The sequence below is a fragment of the Scardinius erythrophthalmus genome (assembly GCF_964197995.2).
Source record: "Scardinius erythrophthalmus genome assembly, chromosome: 25".
In the NCBI taxonomy this organism is placed as follows: Eukaryota; Metazoa; Chordata; class Actinopteri; order Cypriniformes; family Leuciscidae; genus Scardinius; species Scardinius erythrophthalmus.
Window position 1 is genome coordinate 12,123,793 of NC_138245.1, and position 12,310 is coordinate 12,136,102.

A 12,310-nucleotide genomic window follows, 5' to 3' on the forward strand; every position below is an offset into this window, starting at 1 on the left:
TGAATGCCAACTCGTTTGGAAAATACAACTAGTGTTTTTGTAGACTGATTACAGTATTGCATAATATATGTGTGTACTTTTATTTATATAAATGTGTGTGCTTGTACAAACTTTTATTGTGGGTACAATTAATTGCTTGACACCCCTATTCAGAATGTTTTCCTTTTGTTCCATGAGTTTTGAAAGTGACAACTTGGCATCAAATGGCTAGTAAAATCAAAATAAATTGTATTTTGACATTTTGATTGTGTGTTTGTGCGTGTGCATATATAGGAGAAAAAGAGGTAATATAAGATCCTGAAAATATTTGTGTAAAAGCAGTTTATTTAATGGTCTGTGCATTGAAGAAGCCACACTGAATAATTCCAAACAACTACACAATGTACACTATATGCAATTTTTATTTTAATTTATTAATATGAAGGCTTTTCATTGGTTTATCTAAATTAGTAGTAGTGAGTTAGTTAGTTGTTTTATATACACAATACTTAATGTACAAATAATTATTTCTTGAAACACTGTCAAATCAGTGGAGTTCAACAACTAAAAGTGTAAATTATGTACAAATTATAAGTTTAAGAAACAGGGCAGATGGTGAACAATGCAGTTTTTTAGCAGTTTTTACTCTGTATCCTCATGAATGATGTCACCTTGCATGTTTACAAGCGCTGCACACACTCTGAGAATTTTGTCCATTTTGTGTGCCATGTTAATAGGGACAGTCTGGGAGACAATTTTGAACACCTTGAGCCGTCTGATCACCCTTTCGACATGTATACGAACATTTGCGATCCTCCTTGTGCCTGTTACATCCTCGTCAGACAACTGTCCACCTTTATGAGTAAATGCTGGCAAGATCAGGTTTACCTTTCTCTCAAACAGCAAATCACGAATGGTAAAGCCTCTGTCTGCCATCACTTCGTCACCCGGCTGGAGATAGTCCAGAAAGCCAGATTCTTGGGTAATGAACTTGTCGCTGCATCTTCCCCCATAAGCAGGGGAGATGAACATAATGAGTCCACAGGGGGCAATGGCAACTAAATACTTCAGAGTATTGTTTGAATAATAATGACTGTACGACTCCCCTCTGGAGTCAAGATTGTGTGCTTTTTGGAGTGTTGTTTCAGAACAGTCAATAATGCAGGTGGTGTTCGGGAAGTTTTCCTTAAAGCATTGAGGCATTGTGCTGCGGATTGTTTCCCGTGGTAGCCATGGAATGTAGACTCTTGTGTGCTCCTCCATTGTGTCAATCGAATAGGAAAGAATTCGGCTTACTGCACTCTGGGACACATCAAAGCGTTCAGCAAGATCTCCCTGAAGTAAATTCAGCTTCAGCTTCATCATGGTAATCAGAATCTGATCCATTACGTGCATCTTAAACTTCAAAGTGTAGAACTGCTGGAGAAATTTAACATGTTCTTTAAAGACACTAAGTGTGAAGCCAGTGTACAGTAAAGAGCTAGTATCATTCTTGAGAATGGAAAGGGCCAAGGGATCTTCACTGTGGAACTGTGTTGCCTTGTGTGACATTATTTTATCCCCTGAGGCATAAGTGTGGTCTGTCAATGCCTGGACCTCCCACTGAGTACAGGCATCACTGTACTGATGGGGCAGCTGCAAAGGCTCCATTTGTGCAGTCTCATGGTCATCAGTAGGCCTAGTGGAGTCACCTTGCTCATCATCTGCAAAACACAACACCTAAGTCAGTAAATGGACACTTTTGACTTAAAGTTGGTCTCTTTAAAGAAGATAATCAGAATATTATTGTGAAATCATTAAAAAATTAAACTATAAAAAAAGTTAAAGAATTTACTGTAAAAATTTACTGTACTATTTTTTGTTGTTATATAAAATAAGAATTTTACAATATAGTTTTTGATCAAAAACTGCTATAAAATTAAAGCCTCCTGTTATGATGTATATTTTGTTCAGAGGCACTCTTGATGTAAATTAATGCAATATTGGTCCTACATAATTTGTAACAAAAAAATAATAATATGGTAAATAATCTATTAAGGAGTCTTCAATTTTTGCAACAATATATAGTTTGTCATGATTAGATTTAAATGTAATATTGTGATGGTGGCAGCTAAGGGGTTATAGGATTGTTTATTATTATAGAAAATGTTCATTTACTCACCCTCAAGTTGTTCCAAACCTGTATGATGTTTTTCTGTTGTACTGAACACAAATAAAGATATCTGGAATAATGTTAATATACAAACTGACTTTTGGGTCACATTCACTTCCATAGTAATGTTATTTTTTCTTCTTACTATAGAAGTGAAAGGGAACCAAGGTCTGCTCGTTTACAAACCTCCTTTATTTATTCTCTTAAGAAATGCATACAGGTTTGGAACAATTGGAAAGTGAGTAAATGATGACAGAATTTTAATTTTAGCTAACGTTACCCCTTTAAGTGCTTTTATAAAAGTTTTTCCACTGTTACCAACAACTTCAGCTTAACACTATATTATTCTTGCACAATAGGAGTGTCATCAAAAAGAAATCGTTTAAACAATGTCTTCTGTTAGAGCACGTAACTTAACAAGAAGCTGTAACGTTACCTGTTTGTGGATATATCCTGACGAGCCGTCGCCTCGAAGTCTTCACTGGAGCATCGTAGCCCAACCATTTCTCGGGGAATGGATGATCTTCCGTGGGTCTCCCGTCAGCGAAGTGGAAAGAGCAAACGTACGGAAACTTCGGTGGTTTCTTTAAGTTTAAGGCTTTTAACCAAAGCCGACGAGCTTCTTCGCCCTTCGGAGGGGCGTGCAAATCATAGGGAGCTCCACATCCACATTCAGCTCTGGTGCGTGGATTATGGTCAAAACAAGTGTCTTGCAGGTATTTTTTACGCTTGAACCAACTATTATGACACCCCCTAACCGCGCATAGTACGCCAGTCTTTCTGTTATCCATATTTAAAAATTAACTAGCCATTCAAATCTACACAGTCGAAACTACAGAACCACAACCTACACACCTACTACTAGCGGAAGTGCTTTACCGGAAATCTGACACATTATAGTTCGAAAATGGCGGCGCCCGCTCTTACGTGAAAAATAAGGTGAATAAAACACAGTGCAGTTTATCAATCAATGTAAGGCTGTACTTCACTCATGCTTGTTCTTATCTTGTCCTAAGTCGAGCCCTATGCCTGTAGTCAATCATTGTTACTGTATATACTGTATAATCAGCCTTAGATGAAACACAACATTTAAACTACACACACAAGCACACATTTTAATTACAAAATTATTTATTAGAGTGTGTTCTACAAGATACAGTTGCATATTTCACATATAAATAGTTTTCATTTTAAATCCTGCATCACCAGATTTCATTTCATTTGTGACAATTTCTCTAAACTTTATCACAGTACTGTATACAACAGTTCTATTCTTAACCTACAAGCATAAAACCTTCCTAAATGTTGAAGTGTTTCTTATGGGTAAAATAAAAAATAAATTCTAAAAAATCTAAAAAATAATTCAGTGGCTTAGTAAATAGAAATAATTTACTTTATTCACTTAATAAAATCTCTGAATATCATTTACTTGATAGTTTGAGATGAACATAACGAAATAATTGACTAAAACTCCAACAATTAATTTTGTCTGAAATTTACAGTTATATTTAAGTTTGACGTTTTTCACTAAAATAATTTAGTATTTGACTAACCAATTATTTATTTAAAATACACTGAGCTAATATATTTGTGAAATTTCCATCACCATATTTGAGAATGGATAATTAAACTGATCTGTTTCAAGAACCACAAATATTACTTAAATAAAATCAATATTATTAATATTTAACACGCATAAGAAATTAAGTTTACTCAATTAAAACAATGCGCACCTCCCCCCTTCCCCCTCCCCCCTCCCCCCTCCACTCTGACTTGACGACAGCTCAACGGTTGAGTGAGCGCACGCTGTTTGAACTCTCTTCAGTCTTCAGAACAGTTCTCCTCTTCTCTCCTCAGCGGCGCAGAATTGGTGCATTTCCTCTGTGAAATTCAGGTGTGTGCATGTTTTATTTTATCTATATAATCATTAATGTGCTTCAAATCATTTTATTTAATGCGAAAGAACATACGAGCTAAAAGAGTGTCGAATCGCGCCTGTCTTTTCGCATGATTAATGCCTTGCATAAAAAACACACGACTATATTCCTAAAGATAATGAATATAACTAATTTGGATGATAAAATGTCCTCAGAACTGTGCACTGTTTGTTTATTGGCAGGCTATAGAGTTAGTCGCGTCGCAGCATCTTTCGGCTGTGAGTGACGCAGGACGGCGGTGTAAAGTTAGAAGTTCCCCCGGCAGAGGCGAGTCCATCTCCGGCTGGAGAACCAGCGCTGATCTGGTGGATACTGGATAACAGACCGGTTGATTACACTTGAATTACTTGAATGTTTTGGCCTAAATGTTTAAGTTTTACTTCGAAAATGTTTCTTACATGAGTTTAAATGTAGGCAATATTGTATATGTGTTAAAAATAGTATAAAATATGCTGTATTGCTGTAGGCTACTCATCGACAATAAAGGCCAATGTCATGTAGTTATACCGGTGGTTGTATGGAATATTTTTACAAAGGTTTAGAGGAAATAAAAAAGTTAATATTAATGGCATATAAACACAGTTAATATTACTCATAAATAATTGTTTTTAAATGTTTCCCCCCCAATTATTTCTACTCAATTTTATTTGTTAATGTACCAAATGCAGTTACTCAGAACTATTTAATTAGTTTTACTTACATTTAGGCTACTCAGTTAATATAGTGTATGTTATTTATTTCACTGCTTAAAAATCTAATTAATATTAATCATAAAGTGTAAAAATGTTTCACCAAACACAAATCATATTAAAAGTTTTTAGAGTGCATCACCACCAGAGTTCATATAGAAAAACATATTCCAGCCAATTTTCAACATTTTAATCACTGTTCTAGAAACATATTTGACTCAACTTTGTTCATTTGCAATAATATGTTATGATTTGTTCACAAACAACAGGCCCAGACAGTTCACAATTAATGTAAATACACAGTCTTACAATGTCATTGCTTTATTCTGCTCTTTCAAATCCTGTAGGAAAATTAACAGTCTTCATAAAGGTCAGTGATATTCTGACAGCTAGTAATCCTTGAACCGGCTTCTGCACTGTACAATTTAAAGGGATACTCCACTTTAAAATGAAAATTCTGTCATCATATACTCACCCTCATGTTGTTTCAATCCTTTATGAATTTCTTTCTTCTGCTGAACAGAAAGGAAGATATTTAGAAGAATGTCAGTAACCACAGTTTCTGGTCTCATTGACTTCCATAGTAGGAAAAAATATACTATGGAAGTCAATGAGACCAGAAACTGTCTGGTTACTGACATTCTTCTAAATATCTTCCTTTCTGTTCAGCAGAAGAAAGAAATTCATACAGGTTTGAAACAACATGAGGGTGAGTATATGATGACAGAATTTTCATTTTAAAGTGGAGTATCCCTTTAAAAATTTGCCAACTGCATATAAGTGAATGTTGGTCATCAAAACATGAAATCTGTATGAGACATATAAACAAATGACACAAAACGTGTATAAATTCTATATGACTTTAATTTGACTAGCATATGATTCAATATAAGAACTTTAAATGATTTATATATGAATTTTATATGAGTTTTATATATTTCTACTAATACCATACACATTTGCTTACTTTTGTCATGTAAAACTCATATAAGTCTTTTAACAGTATTCATATATAACGCAAAAATCCCCTACAAGTTGTATGTGTGCTATTTAGTATGAAATGGGCCATAATCGGTCTGATTTTGTATAGGACATGTATTGGCCTTATATGAAACACAGAAGGTAATTCTGGCCGATTTAAGTAAGGAAGATATATGGTTGCTGTATATGAACCATGCAGGTTTTGTTCATATGGGGAGGTGCAGACAAGCAAAGCGGACTTGATCAAAACTGAGGTACGAGAAGACGAGAGGCAGAGGCAGCAGTTTGGAGGCGCGAGTGTGCTTTGAATTAAGGATCTGCCGGCCCGACGAGTTGAGGTGAAGGTACCCTTTTCACTTTTAAGTGGTGTGTCATTGTAGTGTCTGACGATTGAAGTGAGCACGTGTGAAGATTTGAAGTGGTTTGATACATGCTCGAGTATTTGAAAGCTTGATGTTACCAGCACTCTAAAGCTCGGTCGGAGATCGTCCAGCCCGGTGGGGGATTAATGTGAACCCAGAGAAACTGTTATCCGCCGCTGCATTCTGCCATTGCCGCCCTGTGGTAAGAAGACTCAGTGTAACTGTTGGATTCTGTACGCACTATTGTTGTTCTATGAACAGAGAGAAAGAGATCCTGATATCCGCCGCTGCATTCTGCTATTGCCGCCCTGTGGTAAGAAGACTCAGTGTAACTGTTGGATTCTGTATGCACTATTGTTGTTCTATGAACAGAGAGAAAGAGATCCTGATATCCGCCGCTGCATTCTGCCATTGCCGCCCTGTGGTAAGAAGACTCAGTTGTAACTGCTGGATTCTGTACGCACTATTGTTGTTCTATGAACAGAGAGAGAGATCCTGAGATCCGCCGCTGCATCCTGCCATTGCTGTCCTGTGGTAAGAAGACTCAGTGTAACTGTTGGATTCTGTACGCACTATTGTTGTTCTATGAACAGAGAGAAAGAGATCCTGAGATCCGCCGCTGCATCCTACCATTGCTGTCCTGTGAGAAACTGCTAACCGCCACTGCTGTCTGCCATCGCTGTTGCCGAGAGGAGAGATACCCCGCCATCTGCCGCTGCATGCTGCCATCGCTGCCCCCCAACTGCCGCTGGCCTGTGAAAGAGAGGTGACACTCAGTTAACTGATGCTGTCCTGCGAGAAGAGTAACCCTCCCGTTTGTTGATCCCTTACCAGTGTCTGCTCCATTATTTACCTCCGGTTGAAGAGGAACCGCTGTGTGAACTCTTACCAGTGTCTGCTCCATTACTTACCTCTGGCTGAAGAGGAACCACTGTTGTGTGAATCCTTACCAGTGTCTGTCCCATTACTTACCTCTGTCCGTCCGAAGAAGGATCGCTGTGTGAACTTCCCACGCAGCCTGTCGAAGAAGAGAGGCGGATCAGCCTGTGAATTTTAGTTTAGGATTGAGCTTATTTTAATTCAATAAAATACAATGTTTGATACTGATCATCTTGTCTGGTCTCGTGGTGTCTCTGGGTAACTCCTCGAGGTGGTACGCTCAACAGGGGGGGGGGAGGCCACCCCGGCCTGTGACACTTTATTTCTTGTTAATTTAGCCACTGTATCAAATTAAATACCTAGGGTTGTGTTTGTGCTTCTAAGCAGATCTAGCAGTTTTTATGGCCTTTCTGTACGCAATCGTCCTCTTTCTCCACGAAATTCGAAAAATGTCTAGTTTTGTTTTCTTCCAGTTACGCTTCATTTTTCTGGGTAACCTCTTAAGGGCCCAAGTGTGCTCGTTGTACCATGGAGTTGGACTATTTTCTCTTATCTTCTTTAAGCGCAAAGGAGCAACTGTGTCCAAAGTGCTGGAAAAGAGAGAGTCAAAAGTTTCTGTCATAATATCGAGTTCTTCTAAGCAATCTGGGATGCTGAGGAGATGAAACTGATCAGGAATATTACTAATAAAGCAATCTTTAGTGGCAGAAGTGATAGTTCTAAAATATTTGTTACACGGAGTTGGCTTTGCAACCTTGGCTAAATGGATTATACACGAGACTAGATAATGATGTGAGATGTCATCGCTCTGCTGCAGAATTTCAGCGGCATTAACGTTGATTCCATGTGACAATATTAGATCTAAAGTTTGATTATGACAATGAGTGGGTCCTCCTGACACGTGTTGTCTAACTCCAATAGAGTTCAGAATGTCTCTAAATGCCAATCCCAATGCGTCTTTTTTTGTTATAAACATGTATACTAAAATCACCAACAGTTAGGACTTTATCTGCAGCCAGTACTAACTCCGATAAAAAAAATCAGCAAATTCTTTGATAAAGTCTGTATGGTGACCTGTATACAGCAGCTAGCACAAATGTCAAGCATGATTTATCATTTACACTAGACAATATTATATTAAGCACCAACACTTCAAAATAATTATATTTGAAACCAGACTTCTCAGTAATTCTGAAAATATTACTATAGATCACAACAACACCACCCCCTTTTCAGAAGTGGCACGTTTTTATAACAGTAATCTTGGGGGGTGAACTCATTTAAAGCAATGTAATCATCTGGTTTTAGCCAGGTTTCTGTTAAACACAACACGTCTAGGTTATAATCTGTAATCATATCATTAACAATAAGTGCTTTTGAAGTAAGGGATTGAATACTCAGCAACCCGAGCTTTATCATTTGTTCATCTTTATTATATCTATTTTTTATTTGTTGAACATAAATGACATTTTTAGCCTTAAATGGGTTTGTGAGTTTTTTTGTATTTCCTAATTCAGGGGAACAGACACAGTCTCTATATGATGATATCTAGGTTAAAGAGTCTCTATGTGATGGGATTTATCTGACCTCAGTGAAGTGAGACAGCTAGCAGACAGTCGGTTTAGCCAGTCTGTCGGCTTCCTGACCTGAGGCCCAATTCGTCAATTGTTTGAGCTCTAAGACTATTGCCATATTACTAGAGAGAAGAGCAGCACCATCCCAGGAGGGATGAATACCATCTCTTTTCAACAGGTCAGGTCTGCCCCAAAAAGTGTTCCAATTGTCTATGAACCCTATATTATTTTGCGGACACCACTTAGACAGCCAGCCATTGAGTGCGGACAGTCTACTAAGTATCTCATCACTCCCACAAACAGGAAAGGGGCCAAAGCAAATTAAAGTGCCTGTCATCGTAATTGCGAGTTCACACACCTCTTTAAAGTTAATTTTAGTGATCTCCCGACTGGCGAAGTCGAACATCATTAGTGCCGCGGTGAATAATAATCTTAGAGAATTTACGATTAGCATTAGCCAGCACTTTTAAATTTGCTTTGATGTCAGGCGCTCTGGCTCAATGCAAACATGTGACTATGGTGACTGGTGTCTCTGTTTTTACTTTCCGTGTAATAGAATTGCCAATTACTAGGGCACATTCAGCAGGATTCTCAGTGGGTGTTTCACTGAGTGGGGAGAACCTGTTTAATGTTGTAATCGGAATGGAAGAGCGTTGTTTTGTCCCACGACTACAACGTCTCACAGTCACCCAGTTGCCCTGCTGCACGGGCTCTACAGCCGGAACCGAGCAGTGTACAGATTTCACTAAGCTAGTCGCATCCAAAGCAGTATCTAAAGCCCTTGCATTCGTACTCTCCTCGATTAAAGTTTGGATGCGTGTCTCTAGTTCTGAAATCTTCTCCGTCAGCCTGACTATATCCCTGCATTTATCATATGTGAAGCTCTCACCACTGACAGAGAAGGCTATACTAAACATGTGACACAAAGTGCAAGTGACAATAACAGGAGAAGACATTGCTCACCATGTTTTTTGAATGATCCTACTTACCACAGTTGTTTGATAGACTCGTAAAAGGCATGAAAAAAAAAGACGGCAAGCACAGATGGCAGGTTAACAGGCTAGCGAGACTAGCATGTTGTGCTAGCGATAACGATTTAAATAAAAGCTAGCGATGTCATATTAATCTGAAGGCAAAGAAATTATAAAATAAATAAATAAATTAATAAAATTAGAATATTCAAAACCAGATCATCCTAGTAACCACTGCAATGCCAATATTAGAATCCCAACAACAAATATACCCATATAAATATGAATCCCCTGTTAAATATAAATTTTGAAGTGAAATTTACACTTTTCTTTGATTATATTTGCTTGATGTTTCCTTGTGGTATCTGAGCCTCTTGCTGCTAAAATTAATAAAAAATGTATGTGGTGTGTCTCTTTGCTGCTGTCTGGCCCACTGCCCTTCTTTACTGAAGGATGACAGGGGTACAACAAAGATAGACCTGGACTTCACTGCTACTTCACCAGCACCACTGACATGTGGCTGGGGTGGCAGACTCAGCGATTTCTTCTTAAGCTCTGTGTGTGTCTGTAGGTGTGTTGGCGATTGAACTTATATGTGTGGGTGTGTATAGTGCTGATGTAATGAGCAGTGTGGTATAGAGCTGTCTATCCTGACAGGATTAACTGAAGATCTGCCCTGTGCTGAGCTGGTACGATTGAGAACCATAATGCTGGAGTAATTTCTCCCTCTAGACACACATTCTGTGCAACAAACCTGTCAAACCAGCAAAACCTATTCTCCAGTCATCTGACCATGGGTGAAATGCTTATTTTCACTCAATCTCCTGTTAATCTTGAGTACCTATAGAGTAGTATTGCATCCTTCATATCTCCAAAAAGTCTTTAGTTTTATTATATTTATAAAAGAAAGATAGGCTGTACCGAGTCTTTCCGGAAAAAAAACGAGCGTCTGGAGGCGGGCCGTGTGGGCGAAGCTAAAGCTGTGCTTACCCGCCGAGCTAACAACAACACAGAGACATTTGAAGCAGTTTTACTCACCGCCTGCGACCGCGAACCTTTATCATTGTGACTGCTCCATCCTTAAGCATTAGACGATCTGCAAATCCGTCGATCTGGGCTTTGTTTATAAAATAATCATCGTCGAAATGCAGGGAACAAACAGTCTTACACAGCTCCGTTGATGATGCTCTGAAAAAACAAACTCCATTCACTGGTCCCTTAACGCTGGGTTCTTTGGGAATCTGTGCAGGGTTGTCTTGCCCTGGCAACCAAAAACCCACTTCTTTGGTGACATTGACTTCCCAAATTAAGCTGAGCAGAGCGCTTTGATGGGCGAACTGCTTTCGCTCTCTTGCTCTGGTCTATGGATGCGTGCGCGCGCGGGTTTCCGGGAGAAGTGCCCTTAGGACCCATATAAGGAAATTCCGCCCCAACTGACGTCACACAGACCCATACTCGAAAAAAACTTTCCGAAACTTGTGACAAACCGGAAGGACAATTTTTGGCACAGAAATATTCCTTCAAACCTACAATTTAATTTTTGAAACTTTGTCCATGTTTAGCATGGGAATCCAACTCTTTAACAGTGTAAACCCCCCCCCCCCCCCCCCTTTAAACAACCATGTTGGAAGACACATCATGACCTAAAATTCATTGAAAGTTTTTGAGATGTGCTGGAGTAGACTTTGGAGTGCTTGAATCTTGCATTGTCAGTACAAGATATTCACCAAAAATGTATTCACCTCTTGATGGAAATAACATCACAACATTAAAAAAAAAAAAACATTTATGTATTGGTACACTATTATTACAAAAAATGTATGCAGTGTAGGTTCTCACTAAATTGCTCCCAAACATAAGATGTCTATCATAATATTAGAGTATGTAGAATAAGTACCCCTTTGTTACGGCCCTTGCCATAATACAAAGAGGGTCAACACGAAGGCTCGGTCTAATGGGGTTTTTATTAATAAACAATAATCATAACATAAACTTCGGGGAGAAAAGAAATAGGGAAAACAAGCGCCACTTAACCGCCGCACCAATCCAGCCTCCCAGATGTAACAACCATTTCCTTATATCCACGCTTCTCTTACACGGTCCACAGGTGTAGAGAATCTGCTCCTAATAAGACACAAAATACACTTCCAACCACTAGAGGGCAGACAGATATTAGGAAAGGAAATAGTAACCAGTCAAACTACATGCACATGTAACACCTTTATCCCCCCAGAAAACCTTACCCTTTTTATATACCTTCATATACACATATACACATACATGCATACATACCTATGCACCTATCCCATCCTAGATAGGGCATCAGCCACCACTTTAATGTTCTCAAAAGCACACTGGCAGACACTCGACCATTGAAATGGTGTTCTCTGGCTTAACAGGTCGGTAAGAGGAAACACTACTGTCGCAAAATTTTTACAGAACATGCGATAGTAACCCACCATTCCTAAAAAGCGTTGTAATTGTTTCCGGTCAGCTGGCGGCGGGAAATCACAAATGGCCCTAACCTTTACAGCAACTGGACGAACTCGTCCACTTCCGATAACCTTCCCCAAGTAAACTAAGATGGCTTTGCCAAACTCACATTTGGCCAAGTTAATGGTAAGGTTTGCATCAGATAATCGATGAAAAACGTGCCCAAGCAAACTCAAATGCTCAGCCCACAAAGAGCTGTACAAGACTACATCTTCTAATTAAGCTTCGCAACCAGACACCCAAGCCAAAACTGCATTAACAAGCCTTTGAAAAGTACTGGGGGCATTTTTCAT

At 38.8% G+C, this 12,310-nt stretch overlaps 1 protein-coding gene across 1 annotated transcript; it reads right to left on the reverse strand.

The window, feature by feature from the left end:
• Positions 1-309: 309 nt before the first annotated feature.
• Positions 310-2,997, reverse strand: LOC308685265 (uncharacterized protein). Its single transcript, XM_081356932.1, has 2 exons — positions 2,568-2,997; positions 310-1,682 (listed from the first exon to the last, which is right to left on the reverse strand). The coding sequence occupies exons 1-2, from the start codon at positions 2,920-2,922 to the stop codon at positions 622-624; spliced, it is 1,416 nt and encodes a 471-aa protein (XP_081213058.1). The 5' UTR covers positions 2,923-2,997; the 3' UTR covers positions 310-621.
• Between the last annotated feature and the right edge of the window lie 9,313 nt (positions 2,998-12,310).